Consider the following 20,849-nt stretch of genomic DNA (forward strand, 5'->3'; position numbering starts at 1 on the left):
TGACTCCACCCAGCCTATGCTTTTAGCACACTTCTGGATTCCAATAACAAAACACGGGAATTTAGACTAAGGGACTGGGTCTACGCCTGCAACTATGCAGGAAATCCCCTATGGTTGCCAGGCTGGGTGGAGAAAATAACAGGCTCAAAGTCCTATAGGGTGCAGATGGCCGATGGGAGACTATGGCGCCGACACGTGGACCAGCTAAAGAGTCGTTGGAGTACTCCTGCAGGTCCACCCCAAGACGACGCTGAGGCCATGGTGATCAAAGACCCTACCGAGGACAACAGGCCAACACCCGAACAGCAGGCTTACGCAAGGGGCTTACCAGAGCCAGATGCACCACCAGTGGCTGAAGCTTGCCTGCCACCCAGTGAAACCAACCAGTCACCCACGGAGGCCACCCAGGGGAGAGAGCCGACATCGGCCCCGGTGGAAGATGCCAGCACCACAGCCGATCATCCCCCATTGGTGACTCCAGCCAGACTGAGAAGATCCGAGAGAGTGAGGCGTCGCCCTGCCTACCTGGAGCCCTATGCATGCACAATTCCACGGGGGAGGAGTGTTATATCCAGTGACAGTCTTCACTCTGATCCGCTGCTTAAGCGGGAACCAGAGCCATCGCTGATTGGCTGAGCCCTCTTGACAGCTCGCTATAAAAGGGAGCTGTCAAACAGGCTCAGCTGTCACCTGTCAGCCGGCTGCCAAGTTAGCGGCGGTACGCCCGGCTGGGTTACATTGTGGCCAATAAAGCCTGTTAACCTTTTCCGCCAGCCTCTGCCTCTCCTTCCTTGCGCGCCAAACTTAAAAAATATAAATCACAAGTTTTCATCTCTTAAAAATATGACAGCAAATACATATATAGTTGCACTGCTATCAGTATTCAAGAATGAGAACCTCCTTGTATACCATAGCTAAATATAGAAACTATACTTTCTCTGTTATAAAGGAAGTGAGGCTCCAAAGTTAAATTACTATGGATGTTGAAACCATTATCATCCTGTAGTACAGGTTTTACTCAAACATACCTAATAATAATATATGAAATTAATACAAAAACTATTTTTAAAAATAATTGACTATACATTTCATGTATATAATGTTCTGCATGAGTCATTTGTTTTCCTGCATTAGCTATTCAGTAAGTATTAATATGATACATGTTCTTCCTTATAAAAATATGTTCTGTGACTCACACAGATGATGTAGATGTCCCTGGTCATTTAATTAGTTGTATAATGATGCTTTGTGCTGATTGTCTTGTCAAGAACTGAAACTTTTATAACAATATATCTGTGTATTAAAAGGAAATGCTCCTAAAGTACATTGGAGAGGGGGGGGGAAATAGTATTTATATGGAAAAGAGAAAAATAGCAAAATGCTAATATGAAACTATTTCTATCAGATAATCGGAATCTCAATATCCCCTAGTAATAAAGCTTTTTCTGATGTTTACTTGTTTCCTGATTTCTGAGGGCTCCCTTACTAAAATACGCATTTGCAACTGTTATCTAGCTATAATCACTCATTGGATTGTACATTTAATCTTTATTTTTTTTTAAAAGTAATTATTCACAAAAAGTTAGACAAAATCGAATATCGATTTGTATTACAGTAGCATATACTACTTATGGGCATCAAATCACATTTAGAAATTGAAATTCCACTTAAATATGCTGTGCATCTTGACACACGAAGGACCAATTGGTTGTTATTCTGTATCTCACATTTTGCTTTCTCTTTCTTAAGGCTTGTTCATTCATTAATTCATTATTTATTTTAGTGTCCCACCATTATTATTTTTACAAATAACTCAAGTGGTGAACATACCCAAGGTGACACTGCCGTGACGACGTGAGTTTGACATCCCTGAACTATATGATTGTAACAACACTGCTCACCTTGTAAGATCTATGATAATTCAACGAAGTCTCCATTGCAGAGAGGTTAATAATTTGCAAGATGATGCAGTAAGGGCTAAAGGTCTTTCTAAGGTTCACTAACTGGGAAATACATGGGAGTCTTGACAGCCAATCCTTTCTAAGCCTTCGGCAGCAAATATGTTGGAAATTACAGACCTTCAGAGTGAGTATGAACTTAGAAAATAGGATTTTGTGGATCATATTTCAGCAATATGTCATTGGTTTCACTCTGGAAATATAATCAAAACTAATCATGGTGTCTGTTTCAAAGCTCAACCCTTTTTAAAATTATGTTACTATTGATTGCTCAATTGGCACATTTGCCTATTTTACTAGAGGTTACAAATCTGCTTATAGGGAACAAGCTAAGCAGTGGTGGGATTCAAAATTTTTTTACTACCAGTTCTGTGGGTGTGGCTTGGTGGCCATGGCAGGGGAAGGATACTGTAAAATCTCCAGTCAGAGGTGGTATTTCCCGGTTCTCCAAACTACTTAAAATTTCCGCTACCGGTTCTCCAGAACTGGTCAGAACCTGCTGAATACCACCTCTGAAGCTAAGTAAATTTCCTTACTTCTGGTCCCAGGAGACAAGTCAGATAACCTCATAATATCTCTAACTGATACCAATGATCTCTCAGCAGTGTGATTTAGTGTAATCTGAAATGTATTTGTAAGAAGGATTATAACCAACTGATCCAACTGCTGTAAAATCATAACCACCAGACATTACAGACTTGTATTAAATTGTCACCAAACGTATTTGTCCCAAGATCGCTAATAATATGCATGTCAGTTGTGACCAACATAATGTCTTTCAGATGTACACTAACTGGGAATTCTGAGTTAGTGGTCAGTGGTGGGATTCAAATAATTTAACAATCGGTTCTTTGCCCTAATGACTGGCTGGGTAGGTGTGGCTGGGTGGTCATGTGACTAGGTGGGGAGGGCCAACTTAATGTTACTCATGTCGAGGGGTGCCTTGCGATGGCCAGTCTCTCCTCACCATGCCCGGCCATACCTTGCCCCTCTCTTCCCAGCCACTTCTTGCCTGGACTGAGAAGGTAAGGCCACTGGCAGGGGAGGACAACCCGCTCCAGGCCTGATGCATTCAGTCGAAGGGCGTGGGGCACCTTGGGGGCAACGATGAGGCTTGGTTGGGTAGGCGTTCTCTGCTCCAGTGGTTCTCAGCTTCTGTGGGGCCTCTGGGCGGCTGCTGCCAGCTTGCTCTCCCCTGTGCCTTGGGTCCCACATCCAGCCTGCGATGGGGGGACTTGCCACTTCTGGCCCAGCCCAGCTGGTGGGCAAGGGAGCAGCCCTTGGGGAAGAGCACCACTCTGGGATGCTATGTTTCTGGACCAGGTGCTTTCTCTTGGTCCTCCCACCTGGAGGCCCCACAGAAGCCGAAAGCTGGGTCCGAAAGGCAACCGAGTCGTGCTGTGTCCCTCCCCCAACCCGGCCTTTCAGCCAAGTGTGCCAGGCTTGGATCTGGTCTCCCTCCCTCCCTCCCTCGCCATCAGCCTTACCTCCTCAGGCTGGGTGAGGAGTGGCTGTGAGGGGAGGGACAAGGGGCAGGGTCAGCTAGTGGTGGGATCAACGAGTTCACCGAACTGCAGAAAAGTTAAATACCAGTTTGGCCGAACTGGTAAGAACCGGCTGAATCCCATCTCTGGTTGTGGTCCAATAGCTGCAGAACACCAGGTTGAACAAAGCTAATGTAAACTAATATCAATGTAAAGGGGTGTGAAAAGCAAAACCATGCATTGACATTGATTTACACCAGGAATATTTCAAGGTGCTTAATGGAGTTTCTCTGGGTAAAAGAAAACCAACAACAATAAAAGTTTATAATATTTTGTATTAAAGTTAATCATTCCAAACTTAGTAATTAAAGCTTGTTCATTTTGGATGTGCACCAAAATAGACGCTGGTTTCAAAGATCCAAACTGATATTCTCACATGTTCAAATTTTCTGGTTGAAAAAGTATTGGAAAAATGTGAAAGAAACTGATCTATATCCTATAATGCAGGACTGTCAAACTCATGGCCCACGGGCCAGATGTGTCGCACACTGGCCACGCCCATGCCCAGTTTAGCGAAGGGAGGGAAAGTCACATGATGATGCCATGACAACACAAGTTTAGCACCCCTGGTCTAATGCCTAGGCAAATAGGGAAAAATATCTTATGCCTAAAGACTTTAGGGAAAGAAATTAGAATGAGAAATGTTAGGAATAACATAGGTTACCTAACGTAGTTTGGGTAAAATAATATATATAAACTATGATAGTGATTTTAAGTGTGTGTCACTTTAAAATGCAAAGCATGTAATTTTGGGTGCGGCTGTAAATCGCCATAAGAGGGAGCAAGAGAACTTGATTGATTGCTGGCTTACTGGATTGCTTGCAGACAATGATGGATTGATGGTTTGATAACTACGTGTTCCTTGCTGTTGCTGAAGGAAGAAAAGAGGTTTGACTTCTTTAGACCTCTTTTTCGACACTGGACTTTGCAACTGAATAATCCCCGGATGGACTGAACTAGTGTATGATATATGGACTGTTTGACTATGCTATAACTATTACTGGAATAAACTATTTAACTAGCACGTTGTATCTGTTTTACTGAGTGTAAACTACAACAACGTTTATCTCACATATTTGCCTGACTGCCGTGCAGGTTCTGCTAGGGTGTATATCCCTAACACTGGTTATGGGCCCAGGCTGCACAGTCAGACTAACCAGGATATAACAGGCTTATATAAAGTGAGAGTTTGTGTAGTTACACAATACTGTAAACCGACAGCTGTGTTTTATTAATTATAGTTTAATATCCAGAAAAAGATGGCACAAGTCAATTTACAAAGTTTGTCTCTAATATCCAAACTGGATGGAACAAACTATGTTTCATGGTCTGTGAAATGCAGCCTACTTCTACGCAGAGAAGGTTTGTGGAGTATAATTCAAAACCCACCAGAAGTAGATGCTTGGGATCCGGAAGATGAAGATGATGTCCAGAAAATACAAGAATATAAACTGAAGAATGAGCAAGCTCTCTGTATAATAGGACTGACACTCTGTGACCAGCAGCTTGTCCATATTCGTGGAGAAGAAACAGCTGCGAAATGTTGGGAGAATTTAAAGAAGATTTATGTTCGAGACAGTGTAGGAGCACATATAAATCTTATACGGAAACTGTTCAGAACACATCTTCAAAAGAATGGAGACATGTTGACTCATATAAACACAATGAAGAGAATTTTTCAAGAACTGCATGAAAAAGAACTTATCTTCACAAAACTACATCAGGTTTATATAATTTTGTCTTCGTTAGATGAGAGCTATGACGAATATGTAACTTCACTTGAAGTACTGCCAAAAGATAACCTCACATTAACTGACATTACTGGCAGATTAATTGAAGAAGCCAGGAGAAGGCTTGAAAGGGATCAACTCAGAAGGAAACAACCACAAGAAGATAAAGAATCTTCGACAGCCTATACAATTAGAAAATGTTTTAATTGTGGAGGAAAAGGACATTTGGCTAGATTCTGCAAGAAAGGAAAATGCTACAATGCCAGCCAGAATGCTAAAAGACATCAAAAGGATGAAAAATCCTTAGAGTTAGCCATGTATAACAACGAAACTGTGAATAATAATTTATGGGTTGTAGATAGTGGAGCATCACACTGCATAACGAAAGATAAGAAAAGATTTGTTAAGATGTCCACGACTTCACAGCAGATATCGTTAGCTAATGGCTGGAAAATGAAAGCAAAAGGTGAAGGTATTGCACATTGTTCTTGCATAAAAGAAAATGTAAAAATGTTATATGTACCACAACTTAACTTTAATTTGCTTTCGGTTAGAGTTTTGGTTAAACTAGGTTATGTAGTTACCTTTAGGGGAGAAAACTGCATAATAGAAAAAGAAGGTAAAAAAGTGACTGCAACTTTAAAAGGTGAATTGTATGTGTTAAATGATAATTCATTAGAGGTAGCTAACACAGTGTATAATAACGTTAAACCTCATGATGAATGCATACATTTGTTACACAGACGTTTAGGGCATATAAATTTTAAAATGCTCAAGCAAACGGTTGAACTATCTGAAGGTATAAAACTTAAGCCTTGCAGTAAGTATTTGCACTGCAATGCTTGTAGTCAAGAAAAAAACAAGGTAATACCACCAAATAGAATAAATGGATTTAAGACAAAGGAACCTCTAGAGGTCGTATTTGCTGATATTATAGGTCCTAAAAAACCAAGTGTGGGAGGTGGTCGTTATATACTAAGTATAATGGATCATTATTCCAGATATGGTTTCTGTTATTTAATGAAGAGTAAAACGGAAACATATCCGAATTTCTTTAATTGGTTGAAGTTTGCAGAAAGAAAAACTAAAAGGAAACTAGTAACTCTTGTAACTGATAATGGTACGGAATTTATAAACAATAAATTCCAAAATAGACTGAAGATGGCAGGTGTTGAACATAAAAAGTCTGCACCATATAGGCCACAACATAATTCCTTTATAGAAAGACGAGGCCAAACAATACAGGCAATGGCTCGTACTATGTTGTCGGATTCAGGATTACCTGAAACTTTGTGGGGAGAAGCAATAATGTGTGGTAATCATATATTGAATAATGTTGTTAACTCAACAACAGGTGAATTACCATTCACATGGTGGCATGGTAGAAAACCTGACCTAAGCTACATGCACACATTTGGAGCACCAGCATGGGTGCATATTCCTACACAACTGAGACATAAGGGGCAGCATAGGGCTAAAATGTTATTCTTTGTAGGTTATGAATCTAATCACAAATCATACAGATTCTGGGAAAAAGGTACACCTAGAGTTTACTGTAGTGCTAGTGCACAATTCCTAGAACATGTAGGATGGAAAAACTGGAGCAAGATTCAAGTAAGGATGTAATCATAGAAACCTACAAAAGACCAAAATCACATATCAGTAATAAGAAGAGTACAATTAAAGAGGAAGTACAGGAAGAGCACATAGGACCAGAACAGGAAGAAATAGATAACCAGGAACAGGTAGTACATGAAAGTCCACCTGTAAGCCCTGTAATACCTAGACGATCAACACGTGAAACCAGACCACCTGACAGGTACCAAGCAAGTGTAGTTTGCCAAGTTAGTAAAGTTCCAACTACTGTTGAAGAACTTAGAATGTATCCAGCAAAGGAACAAGAAAATTGGCATAGAGCAATGGAGAAAGAATTAAATTCATTAAAACAAATGCAAGTATATGAAAATGTTAAATTACCTCCAGGTGAAAAGTCCATTGGCTGTAAATGGATATTTAAATTAAAAACAGGTAAAAATGGGACTGTTACCCATAAGGCTAGGTTGGTAGCTCAAGGATTTAATCAAACTGCATGTGGTTATGATGAAGTATTTGCACCGAGTCTAAAAGCGACAACCTTGAGAGCAGCTTTAGTGTGCGCAGCTAAGAAGAATTATATTATAAATCACTTAGATGTAGAAACTGCCTATCTGCATGCACCATTGCAGCACACTATATACATAAAGAAACCTGTAGGAATTAAGGATGATAAAACTAATAATGACTGTTGGAAACTTAAAAAGAGTCTCTATGGATTAAAACAATCTGGTTACGAATGGAACCAATATATTGTTAAGGAGTTAAACAATATAGGATTTAAAGCAGGTTTAGCTGATCCATGTGTATTTAAGAGAGAGAAAAATGGAATAGTGTCATTATTATTGTTGTTTACAGATGATATTGCTTTAATTACAAAAACTAATAATGAAGCTACTGAAATAATATCATTATTAGGTAAGAGGATAAAATTAAAGCAATTAGGAGAGATAAAACAGTATCTAGGATTGACAATAAATAAAACCAAAAGTGGCTATAAGATATCTCAAGAGGATAAGATTTATCAATTACTAAAAACATACAAGATGGAACTTTGTAAACTGGCTAAAACTCCAATGAGTCAGGAATTTGGCCACACTGATGCTCAAAGTCCAAAATTCGATAAGACTATTTATCAATCACTAATTGGTAGTTTATCGTACATTAGTAATTGGTCAAGGCCAGATATTGCCTATGGCGTTAATCAATTGGCAAGATTCAACGCTGAACCCACTGAACAACACTGGCAAGCGACAAAGCATATATTAAGATATCTTAAAAGGACAATGCACTATGCATTGTATTTGGAGCCAAAAGATGATCTGATTTTAAGTGCATATGCTGATGCAAGTTTTGCAACAGACATAAACACTAGGAAATCAACTTCAGGTACGGCTATACTATTAGGAAAAGCACTGATTGGTTGGAGGTCAATTAGACAGCAACACATAAGTATGTCCACAATGGAAGCAGAATTTTCATGTCTATCTTTATTATGTACTGATTTAATTCTGTATAAACAGTTGTTATTGGATATGGGAATAACTGTTAATGATTCTATTGTAGTTTATGAGGACAATCAAGCAGCCATACGGTTGGCTACAAATATTGCTGTGAAAACGAGATCTAAGCATACAGATCTTAGATATCTGAATGTAAGACAATCTGTAAAAAATGGTTTAATAAGATTGGACTATTGTATGACTGAAGAAAATATTGCTGATCAGTTTACAAAAGCCCAAGGTTCAGTCAAACATAAAGAAAGTTGTGATAACTATGGTTTAAGGTTGTAAATAGATATATATATTATTATATTACCCAAAAGGGGAGTATGTTAGGAATAACATAGGTTACCTAACGTAGTTTGGGTAAAATAATATATATAAACTATGATAGTGATTTTAAGTGTGTGTCACTTTAAAATGCAAAGCATGTAATTTTGGGTGCGGCTGTAAATCGCCATAAGAGGGAGCAAGAGAACTTGATTGATTGCTGGCTTACTGGATTGCTTGCAGACAATGATTGATTGATGGTTTGATAACTACGTGTTTCTTGCTGTTGCTGAAGGAAGAAAAGAGGTTTGACTTCTTTATATCTCTACTGCAAAGAGATATATTACTGGACTGATATTTGTAAGTTTACTGACCTCTTTTTCGACACTGGACTTTGCAACTGAATAATCCCCGGACAGACTGAACTAGTGTATGATATATGGACTGTTTGACTATGCTATAACTATTACTGGAATAAACTATTTAACTAGCACATTGTATCTGTTTTACTGAGTGTAAACTACAACAACGTTTATCTCACATATTTGCCTGACTGCCTGACTGCCGTGCAGGTTCTGCTAGGGTGTATATCCCTAACAAGAGATGAAGGGTGGCATCTAATCTGCATCATCAGAGGAATATGGTGAAATTTGGCTGATGTCAACAAATTTGAACGGGGTTGAATTTTATGTTGAGGCCACTATTTTACTTCAGACTTATGTGAAAATCCAACTCTGGAAAATACTCTAAAGCTGGGAAAGGAAAGAGAAGGATGGAGTGTTCTATGGGAGACATGAAAAAACAGATTTGGGATGAATCACCTTGGAAAAAATCTATATGGTTGCTAAGAGTTGAAAACAATTTGATGATATCTAATCAGTTAATCATCAATCAATCCACTAGTGAGGCCACCAGAAAATCACAGAAGAAAGCAATGGCAAAATCTCTTCTGCAAAGAAAATGAAACAGAAAGATCCATATATTCAACAGCAGCTGGGTTTGAAATGAGGGCAATTTTTATAAATCTCCTGCTGTATTGGAAATTAAGCTTAAACTTTGCTTGGTTGGTTGGTTGTTTCTTTATTCAGAAGAGATAATCTGCTTTTTTTAAAAAATGTCTTCAAAAAAGATTATGCTAAATAGTTAAAATTCTATAGTACATTACAACAAAATGCTCTGACATTTTGAAGCAGTTTCCAAGAACCATCTGCAAGATGGAAGCACCAAACGAAGGGAAAGAGTTTGTTGTCACTGATATTTAGAGTTAATCATTGCAAATGGTCAATTAGAAATTATTGAACTGCCGCACGAGCGCAATGTATGACCTGCTAAACTGCCCGGACTGCTGAGCAGCACTGCGTGCAAGTGCGTAGCAGTTGGAAAAGCCCTTTTTTCCTGCTTTTTCAACCATAACTGTGTGGCCCAAACCAGCAGCGGACATAGAACTGGTTCTCTATATGCTCTCTGCCTGCTGCTCTTCAGAACTACTGGTTCTACAGAGGTGGACAGAACCGGTAGAATCCCACCCCTGACCCATATGTACAGTATATAATATGTATCCTTTTACAAGGATAGAAATATGTGTAGAGAGCTGTAGTAAGTGATGTTTCTTTTGATGAATATATTTTTATAATATGTTTTCCTGGAAGGATGAACTAATATTGTGTTTTCAATCTGCAAAGCTAGCTGTTTTATTTGTAAATAAATAAGTCAGTGTTTAGTAGCGTAGAATTGCATGGGCACTTTTCTTGCAGGCCATTTTTAAAATCTTTGTTCAGCCCATCCATGTAGTTGGGCCAGGCTTAGAAGAGTCCTATCAACAGGGAGTAGTAATAACAAAGCGTCCTGGGAGAATATTGATTATAAATTGTAATTAATTGCTAACACTGAGGTGTGATATTTAAAAGGATGGTGCTAGGTTACTTTCTTACTCCAAAATCTTGACACCGCCAAGCCATCAATTATATTTAAGGTGGCCAAGGAATTCTGGATGAGTTCTTCCCTCTGGGCCTCAATGGTTGAAAAAGTTTAACATGAAATGAGCCAGCAGTCCTTCAGCTATCCTGAGCACCAAAATTTGTTTCCTTCCACTACATTCCAGGTGATCCTTGCTCTTCTCAATCAGGTGATCCCTTAAGATTGCTGTGATTCTTATGGTAACAATTTCATCTATTGTAGAAATTGGTGTTGGGCTTGTTGGCTTTGGGATGTTCTTCCTCCTGTTTGGTGTATTGTTGTACATGGATTCAGTACTTCTGGCCTTTGGAAATGTAAGTATTTTTTAAAGTGTCAAATATTTCATGCAAAAAGAAATAATAAGTAGTGAGTATGACAAAATAATAGACTGATTAAAAAAAAACAACCTTTCACTTTTGGTGAGTCCACTTTACAAAGAACTTGTACTCATACACTTTTATGCTTTAAGGATAAGTGCATTTATTTATAAATAAACTTATTTTTTAAAATCAACCAGGCTGCCAGATCAGAATTAGCCATTTTAACCCATTACAGAATTCAGTTTAAAATTGTACATTGTTTAATAAATATAAAAAATGTTATAACAACGGCTGTAGGGTGACAGTGTTTCAAAACATAGAATACATGTCAATAGTGATTCAATATCTTTTGCCATGGTGGCTGACTTGAAGATGAAAAGGCAGATCCTAAAGGTAGGCATCAGAAACAGAACACTGAACTGTGAAATGGATTGGCAGGGAAGATGGGGAGAGAATGTTGGTACAAGAAAAAACTTTCTCACCCACCATGCATAAAAAGAGAAAATGCTGCTTCATCCATCCATTCGTGAATCAATTTCTGCAGGAAAAATAAAAGCATTTTCAGTCATACCGGTTGATGTCTGCCTATGAGAAGGGCAAAAATGATAAAAGTCTTGTCAGATTCATCCCAGCTCCCTTTTCCTCACTACTGTACTTGGAGTGGGAATAGTACGCAAATATTCCGAGCTTAGATCAATTCAATTGCACTTTAAGATAGCCTCAGTAGATATACATTTCTAGTGGACTTTTTTGTTTGAATTGTTTTAAAAATGAATATTTTGCTATACAGGGGATCTGCGAAGCTATCATGCCACCTTTCCTCTTGAAGATAATTTTTTAAAAAAATAGAAAAAATTGAACCAATGTTCTCTTTCCTAGTCAACAGTATAAGATAGTTGGTCAAATGGAATATAAAATTGGTCCCAAGTATATATAGGATTCAGCTTCCATTTTCCCCCCCATAAAACACCATATTATGTAAAGTTTGCTATTCTTTCTATGATTGGGGCCTTGATGAGGCAAAAGGGCTTGTGTGGTTAAATGAAATCGTGGACTATGTCATTGGAAATGTATATGATCAGAAGGTTCCCCAAGGTGAACAGGCTTTGATGGCTATCCCAGACTAACATCAATCATATCTGCCAACCCACATTGGATCAGCATGGCAGACAGAGGTGGTATTCAACAGGTTCTGACCAGTTCTGGAGAACCGGTAGTGGAAATTTTGAGCAGTTCGGAGAACTGGCAAATACCACCTCTGACTGGAGATTTTACAGTATCATTCCCCTGCCATGCCAACCAAGCCACACCCACAGAACCGATAGTAAAAAAATTTGAATCCCACCATTGGTGGCAGATTATGGTCTATTCTTTCCACATGCCAATACACCTGTATTGGTTGGAAACATGCAGAAGACCCTTCATCCTGCAGTGGGTAGACAATGGCTAAATGATAATGATGAATGATGATTCTGGCTACATTCCAATAAATCCTGAAATCTGTTCTTTGCTTCCTTAGATCTTGTTCCTGTGTGGCTTGGCTGTTATAATTGGATTAAGAAGAACTTTTGGATTCTTCTTCCAAAAGGAGAAGCTTAAGGGAACTAGTTTCTTTCTAGGAGGCATAATCATTGTTCTGCTTCGGTGGCCTCTACTAGGCATGCTGCTGGAGACTTATGGTTTCATTAATCTCTTCAGGTGATCAATCATCCTAAATCAGAGGTGTCAAACTCATGGCATCATGGTGTCATCACGTGACATATCGTTGCCTTTTCCCCCTTCGCTAAACTAGGCATGGGCGTGGCCAGCATGTGATGCATCTGGCCCACAGGACATGAGTTTGACAGCCCTGTCATAGACCATTGCATTTTTTATGGGAAAGAACAGGGGTTGCAGGAGAGCTTTTTGTTTTCTAGCCATGAATATTGGACATTGACACAGCCACGTGTAGGGTTGTTAATCAACCCAAAAGAACACTACAAAAGATTAGGGAAATCTGAAAAAAAAAGTGGAAAAAATAATCATCTGCAAATATAAAACCAAGCTCTAAGAACTTATATAATCCAATCTGGAACTATATATATTCTGCAACATAAAGTATACATCATCGACCCCAGGTTGTTTGTGAATTTGATAGCTTCTCTATGTTAGTCAATTGGGGGTGGCATTTTTAATTTTGAATATACATTGTGCTTATATTGTCTTTCACTTCTGATAGCTTCCCAGAATCATGTTGGTAAGATGGGGGTGGGTAGTTTTAACTTTCAACAAAAAATATTTATATTATCACATCTGATTTGGCTCTCAAGTTCATTTCCAGTTGAATATTTTCATCAGTAATTAACTTTTTCCTTTTTTCTTTAGGAGCTTTTTCCCAATTGCTTTTGGATTACTGGGCTCACTGGTGAATATCTCATTTTTGAACAAGGTAATGAAAAGCTGGGGTGACCCTGTGAGGAACAGGATTATAGTGAAATAAATGCTGCACTCTCTAAGCAGCCTGCCCTCTTCCATTGGCCCGTTGCTGACATGTTGGCTAAGTCTTTACCTTATTTAATTGAGGATTCTGGGAGAGTCATTGCATCACATCTGGATAGAGATCTTTGGGCAAAGCTGCTCTTAAAAGTACAACAGGAGACATTACTGAAACAGTCATTCATGCCCTGGTCACTTCATAAGCTGACTACAACAATGTATTTTATGTGGGTCTGCCCTTGAAGACTACCTGTAAGTTTCAACTAATCTAGAATGAAGCAGTATGGGTAGCCATTGGCATGCCTCAGTATGCTCATGTAACACTTCTGCTCAGGGAGCTGCACTGTTGCCAGTTTGCTTCCTGATGTGATTCCAGGTGCTGATTATTTGCAGATAGGCACAATATTGGGCTAGCCAATTCAGTATGGCACAGTTGATACATCCAGAGGGGCACATTCTCTTTTTGCAGCATCTGCTTTTTAGAATGAGGTTCCCCCTGAGATTAAATAGTTCCCACTCTGCTGGTATTTTGAAAGGGCCTCAAGACTTGGCTGATAGTTGCAGGTAGAGATGAATTCACAGCTTCATATTTTTCATTGATGGTTCACTAACATAAACCCAGTACCATTCAAGAGGTGGACATTTTTCTATTGATCTCATAGGTAGATCATTCCCACAGCATACAATGATCTTAGCAGTATTAGTTAATTAAAAAAAATATCTGTCATATATCTTTGTTCTTTTACCCTAGTTACTGTAATTTTCATTCCATCATATAATTCTTTATAAAATTATTAGTAATTTTTTTCTTTTTGCAGCTGTTTCAGAAATTTGGAGATGCCAGCTCTGCAGTGTAACTTGAACAAATGACTTGTTATCAGAGACAAGTTCCCTTCTTACAAGCACAAACATTTTTTATGAATAGCCTGCTACCTCAATAATCCATGTTATTTAATGCTGATTTAAATACTATATATGGTCACCGTCAGAAATCTACAAAGTAATTGGTAGAATCATTCCTTGTAAAAGGTGTGATTATAATGGAGTTTCCACCTTCTGATGCTGGTTTATACATACTTGATTGTGAAAATGTTGTGTCATTTAAACATACAAAAACACACCTCAATGATCTTCAATACCCTGAAGTATCACACATTGTGTCACAAGGATTGACAGCAATACATCCAACACTTAGGATGTGTCAACTCGGTTGCAGAAATATATCTGAATGGGATCATCAATATTCAAGCAAGGACTCCACAAATTTAACTATAAAACTAAAAAGAAAATAACTAATACTTGCTTTTATCTAAACTACAGAGAGAAGGAGAATGGGAAACAGGGAGGTCCATTTGTCTCTTAAAATATAAAGATCCCCTTTATTAATAATAGGCCAGGTGAAAAACCAGCACAGAGGCAGAATATGAAGAATCTTTCCTTAGCCGCCCCCCCCCCCTTCTCTCTTGCTCTCTCTTCTCTTACTCCTATAATATCATTTCCATTAGCAATAAAAATAGGCTGATAGATGCAATGAGTAGCCTCTGACAATACTGTCTCCAGACCAATAATTTATATCATCTTCAGCACTTTAAAATCTCTATCCAAAAGAGACAATAGAATGAAAGTAGGGAAGGACTTGGACAGATAAAATTAGAAATAGTACCCTTAGCAGAAAATTTGTAAAAGTGGAGTATAATAGAATGACGTTTAAATATGTCCATTTCCCTGACATATTTTTGCTATTCTTTTTTCTGTAGGAACAGTCAATGGGGATATAGTGGGTACAAAGATTATTTGGGGTTTCCTGTTTCAAATCTTATGACAAAAATTATGCAGGAGACAGTTTTTGTATAATGTATATTTTGCAATACATTCTATGTATCAAAACAATATTTGATCTCCAGTGCAACTATGTGATCTTTGATATGAACTGAGTGGAACTGAAGAAGCTTCTGGTCTGGGATGAGAAACTAAATATTTTCAACAAAAGAACCAAGAAAGTCCAGTTGCCTTCTGAAAAGTAACTTTGGGACAACCATGACCTGGATAATTGAGAATCTCCACAGACTTTGATACAAATATTTTTCATTTTTAACAACACTAAATTGTAAAAGTAAATTAATAAAATGTCGTCTCAATCTCTGTATTCGTTACCTCACAAGACAAATAGTAGTTCCAGAAGGGCAATCTCCAAACCAAGCCAGAACTGCACTTCCTGTTTTGTTTTCTTCCCAGTAAAGGGAAAACTTAGATAATTTGGTCAATAGTATAAAGATAATTCAACAGCAAGATCTTTGCACATTGTGCAATTTTCACATTGTGCAAATTGTATGAATATACCCTTCGAAGGGTCTTCAGGGGCATTAAACAATCAATTGGGCAGGCACCACCATGCAGTCAAATTCCTACCTTCATGCAGCATACCCTCACCTCTGTATACAGGAGGATACACCACTCCCACACACCATCTGGACAGTGGTGGGATTCAAAAATTTTTACTACCGGTTCTGTGGGCATGACTTAGTGGGCGTGGCACGGGAAGGATACTATAAAATCTCCAGTCAGAGGTGGTATTTGCTGGTTCTCCAAACTACTCAAAATTTCCACTACCGGTTCTCCAGAACTGGTCAGAACCTGCTGAATACCACCTCTGCATCTGGAGATATCTCTCTGTATTCTATACTCTTCCAAAATGCAGGTTGTAGACCTAGCAGTTAGTTCCTTGCTTCCTTATTCAATGATTAGAAATGAAGGAGGGGGGAGCATTTAAATCAGAGCAAATGGCAGTATCCTCATCTTCTTTGTTGCTAATAATTCCAATGTAATAGAGCAAATTGATTCCAGCCTATTTATACCAATTGTTCTGGCTTGGCTGTAAAGAAAAGGAAAGTAGAATTGTTTTGATCCGGTTGAAGAAAACAAAGAGAAGACGGTTTAATGAAAGAATGCTTAAGGAAATAGTTTTGGGTCTACCCTTCCAAGATACAATAAAGCTGCTTAGGCAGGGAAATTAAAAGATATAAACTAGAGGCGGATCCATCTTTGCTGATGTCACCAGTAAGGGCATTCAATAATTCAGACCCCGGCCTTAAGAATCAGAAGAGAGCTGTAGCAGAGATCATCCCATCTTTTCCCAAGAGATCAAGACTTTGGGCCTGGACCTTGCAGGAAAAACTGAAGTAAGTAAAGCTAAGGATGTTGAAGCCATGGGGGGTGGGGGGTGGGGGCAAACCTATACAAACATTTATCTGGCAGTAAATCCACTAAAAACAACATGGTTACAAATTATGCTAGAGAATTGTGCGTATTTATTCAAAAGTTTGTTCTATTGCATTAAATGGGATTCTGCAGAAAATGTTCATAGTCTTGACTCCACTGTCATATTTCAAGTAGACAGTTCTGCATCATATACCTCTGCTTCCCAGCCTCAAATGCATTTTTATCAATTCAAAAGTTTTTGAAAATGGTGTAAGGTTAGGACTGTTGTTTGAGACTGCAGGTAGATTGTGATTTTTAAAAATAGTCTTGATGTTGTTGTTTAAGAGGAAAAAGAACTTAGAAGTAGAAGCACTTAATACAGTATGTATTTACTCATACCTGCAACTTTTGTCTTCCTTTTGCTTCTGGCCAAGCAGGGTTACCTGGATTTGGAAAACATATGTAATCTGTTCATTACTGGTGGAATGGGAATGAAAGTTTGTGTGCTGAATACCTCTCTTTCAAATCACATTTAATTCACTCTAATTAAATTTTCTCCTTGAATGAATGATGGAGCATACTCTCTGTGTATGCTCCATCTCTGCTTGTCTTTTTCATAACAGCCAGTTATAAATGTTTTCTGCTCTACAAGTTTGAAAACTGGTCTCAAGTCTTATTTTTTCCCAACAACATTCTTTGATCCTCACTGGTCAGGCAAACTCTACAAAGAATGGGGAACCTTGGCAAAACTGGAGAGATTCTCTAGAAATGCTGCCTTCTCAGCTGAACCATGGCTTCTTATTTCCAGAGGTGCATGGGCCAGGCTTCCACCCATGATCCCATTTTTTCTGACCCACAGCTGCATTCTGTACTTTAAGGCATTAATAAATCACAGGACACTGAAAGAGAGAAAGAGAATGGCAGGTCTTGATCTACAATAATGTGTCAGTGCTGTGCCAGTCAGTGTATAAGGTTCGTGCTTTGTGAATGCATTTTTAAAAAACCCTATTGTGGGTATTATCCTATTATCTGTAAATAACTATTTTTGCCATGCACTGGAATTTCTGTTTAGAGACAGACCATTAACTGTGTAATAATAAATTAGACTTAAATTAAGGACTGTAGTGTAACTACAATAATTAATAATAATTAAAAGTAGTAAATCAGTAGGAGTACAAAGCAGAGATAATACATTTGTGTGATTGGACAACTGAAGGAAATGATCCAACTGTCAAACAGACAGTGGAACTTAACCAGAAGATTGGAAATTTGAGTTTAATTTTATATTCAGTTCACACTAAAAAAAAAAAAACACACATGCATGCACCATGCACGGAGAGCTTGCTTCCTACCAGTGATTCTGAGCCATATCAAACTGGAACTGAGATTATTTTAGATACACACTACTAAACATTTCCTCTATAACTACAGTGGCCATATTTCCTGGAAAAAATCAAGGACAAACCTGAAAAAGGGGCAACTCTAAAAGAGGTTCATAAGGATAACAAATGTAGTTGTTTATAACTTTGCTTTACAAAAGAAAATTCAGGAGCAAAACCAAGAAAAAAATTATAAAAATGCATATTCTAATAAAAATATAAAACCAAACAGTATGTATAAATGTATTTTTAAAAGACAAGTTAGTTTCCATATTTTTCACATGAATGTTCTTTACACCTCCCATGGACTCTGTTTGCACTTGGCTAAGGGATGTATACCACACAGTTTGGAAAACCCTGATCTAAAGCATTCCTCCTTCCTTCATTTTTTTTTATCTTAGATCTACTGAATTACAGAATGAACCTATTATGTCCCCTGCTTATGTTCCTGTTATTCTTCAGAGTTCAGTTTGGAAAACTTGCAGACAGTTATTATCCTTTAAAGAGCTTCTGGCCTCAAGGTAAGAAGTAGAGGCAGTCTTGAAAGACTCTTATTAGATTTAAGGAGAATCTTGTAAACTTAGTAATGATCTGAAATTGCCCTGTAAAAGAATGTTCACTGCTGTTTAGAGAACATACATATGGTCCTTGTGTCACTGCATTTTGGAGCTGTGAAGAAATATAAAAAATGCTAAAGGCAGGGTGGGAGGATGCTCACCTGTCAGCAACTCTGTAAAGAAACTGAGTCTTGTTTTGTGTTCCATCAACACTTAGTACACAAATCCCATTGGTGGGGGGGAGAAACATTTGATTTTTAAAAGTGCTATGGGTGCTGTATATCTTGAATTATCTTTTCCTCTTCAAATCTTGAACACAAAGTAGCCTTATATCCGTGCTTTTCATAATTTCCGAGACCTTCAATTCTGCCATGGTGAACTGGCAGGGCTTTGAAATTGACACTTCCTTTATCATAATGGAAATGAGCCTTTTCTGCTGTGGCCCCACCCTCCAGAACATCATCACCCCCCCGAAATGAGGTTAGACTTTTGAAAAACTCTCAAACTTGCCTTTCCCCCCCATCCAGTAGTGAGATTCAATTTTTTTTACTACTGGTTCTGTGGCCATGGCTTGGTGGGCCTGGCAGGGGAAGGATACTGTAAAATATCCAGTCAGAGGTGGTATTTGCCAGTTCTCTGAACTACTCATAATTTCCGCTAATGGTTCTCCAGAACTGGTCAGAACTGGCTGAATACCACCTCTGCCCCCATCAGACGTACCCATTGGTTCATCATGTCTTTTTATTTAACCCTCTTGTAATTTTGTTTTTACTTATGTTTGTTTAATTGAATTCTATATTTAAATTTTATATTTATTTGTTTAACTGACTTTTAATTGGTTTTATTGTATGATCCCCAGAGTCACCCTGTGTGAGATGGGTGTCCATACAAATTTGATGATGATGATAGATAGAATGTTAATTTATTTTATTTATTTATTTTATTTTGTCAAGCAATTATAACAGGTATAAGTATAAACATAGTTATGAATACATGAAATGGATACATATAAGAAAAATAAAAATAAAAATAAACAATAGGACAGGGACCTACCGCACATTAGTGCGCTTATGCGTTATGTGTGTGTGTGTGTGTATACAGAGAGAGGGGGGGAGACAGATGAGAGATAGGTATAGATAGATGATGATAGACAGACAGATACATGGATAGATATAGAGATGATAGAGATAGAGATAGAGATAAAGAGATAGAGATAGAGATAGATAGAGATAGAGATAGAGATAGAGATAGAGATAGAGATAGAGATAGAGAAGTTATTTTACAAGTTTATTTTATCTCCATCCTGATGCTTCTCCAAGTATGTTCTCTCTATAAGCTTCTCTTATTCTTTCTAGCTAAACCCTCCAGAGGCATGGCCAAATGGATCCATTGGCCTAATGACATCCCATGTTCTGAAAGGAGCTTCAGCTCTGGCAAAGAAGGTCTGAAATCCACAGTAACCCTTCTGTGCAAGCGGCAAGAGCATCAAGTGCAGTTATGGCCAGGGATGCCTCCAATAAAAAGCAAGGGGGTTCCATTGCTGGAAGGGGCATTGCTGTTAGAAAGGATCCAGGATCTCTCCACCTACAACTTGAATTCCTTTGGGTTAAGATATGGAAAGAGGCAAGTAGTAAAAGCCCAGGAAAAATCAAGAAAGCCTCAAGAATGATGGAGAGGGGGGTATTCAGGGGAAGGGATGGTTTGAGATGGATCCCTTTTTCATTGTTCCAAGGTTATGACTACCGACACTCTTTAAGTATTATTGTTGTTCAGTCATTAAGTCATGTCTGACTCCTTGCTACCCGTGGACTATAACATGCCAGGCCCCACTGTCCTCCAGTGTTTCTTGGATTTGCCCAAATTCATGTTCATTGCATTGATGATACTATCTAACCATCTCATCCTCCGCCATGCCCTTCTCCTTTTGCCTTTGAAATTCTTTGGCATTACCTTTCTTTGGGATTGGAATGTAAATCAATCTTTTCCAATCCTGTAGCCATGGCTGAGTTTTTCAAACTTGCTTGCATATTGAGTGCAGCCCTTTAACTGCATTGTCTTTTAGGATTTTAAATAATTCAGATGGAACACCATCACCAAAGCTAACCCTTGAGTTTTTTAACCAAATAGATTGAAAAATGTGCCGTTCATGGATAAGCCAATTGTAAAAATTAAAATGTATGGACATTGTGTGGTTTTATTTTCACCATGTTTCATGATATTTTGGTGAAAAATTGAGGCTTGGCTTTTCTAAGGAAGGGCTTATACTGTATGTGGTATATATGGTAGATGTGGCTTTTTTAGAATTAGTCAGTGTTTCTTGCTTTCTTTAACACCAGACATTACAATAAAAATAATTAATGAACTTCA

At 38.2% G+C, this 20,849-nt stretch overlaps 1 protein-coding gene and 1 long non-coding RNA gene across 5 annotated transcripts; both read left to right on the forward strand.

The window, feature by feature from the left end:
• Positions 1 to 1,982: 1,982 nt before the first annotated feature.
• GOLT1A (golgi transport 1A) lies at positions 1,983 to 15,486 on the forward strand. Of its 4 annotated transcripts, none has more exons than XM_087959726.1 (6): positions 1,983 to 2,085; positions 10,570 to 10,698; positions 10,776 to 10,867; positions 12,393 to 12,571; positions 13,238 to 13,301; positions 14,167 to 15,486. In XM_087959726.1, exons 3-6 carry the CDS (start codon positions 10,805 to 10,807, stop codon positions 14,203 to 14,205), a joined length of 345 nt encoding a protein of 114 aa, XP_087815852.1. In that variant the 5' UTR covers positions 1,983 to 2,085; positions 10,570 to 10,698; positions 10,776 to 10,804; the 3' UTR covers positions 14,206 to 15,486. The 4 variants fall into 4 exon arrangements, with proteins under 4 accessions (XP_087815852.1, XP_026532683.2, XP_087815850.1 ...); XM_087959725.1 differs by lacking the exon at positions 1,983 to 2,085 and adding an exon at positions 9,945 to 10,152 and having other exon boundaries at positions 10,552 to 10,698; XM_026676898.2 differs by lacking the exon at positions 10,570 to 10,698.
• Positions 15,487 to 16,248: 762 nt separating this feature from the next.
• LOC148131166 (uncharacterized) lies at positions 16,249 to 20,849 on the forward strand. The gene is made up of 3 exons (XR_015748528.1): positions 16,249 to 16,527; positions 18,327 to 18,446; positions 19,838 to 20,849. It is a non-coding gene; the product is annotated as an uncharacterized LOC148131166 (long non-coding RNA).

Source organism: Notechis scutatus, chromosome 3, assembly GCF_049901735.1.
Source record: "Notechis scutatus isolate UNSWTSFEM ecotype Mainland chromosome 3, rNotScu1.2, whole genome shotgun sequence".
Lineage (NCBI taxonomy): Eukaryota > Metazoa > Chordata > Lepidosauria > Squamata > Elapidae > Notechis > Notechis scutatus.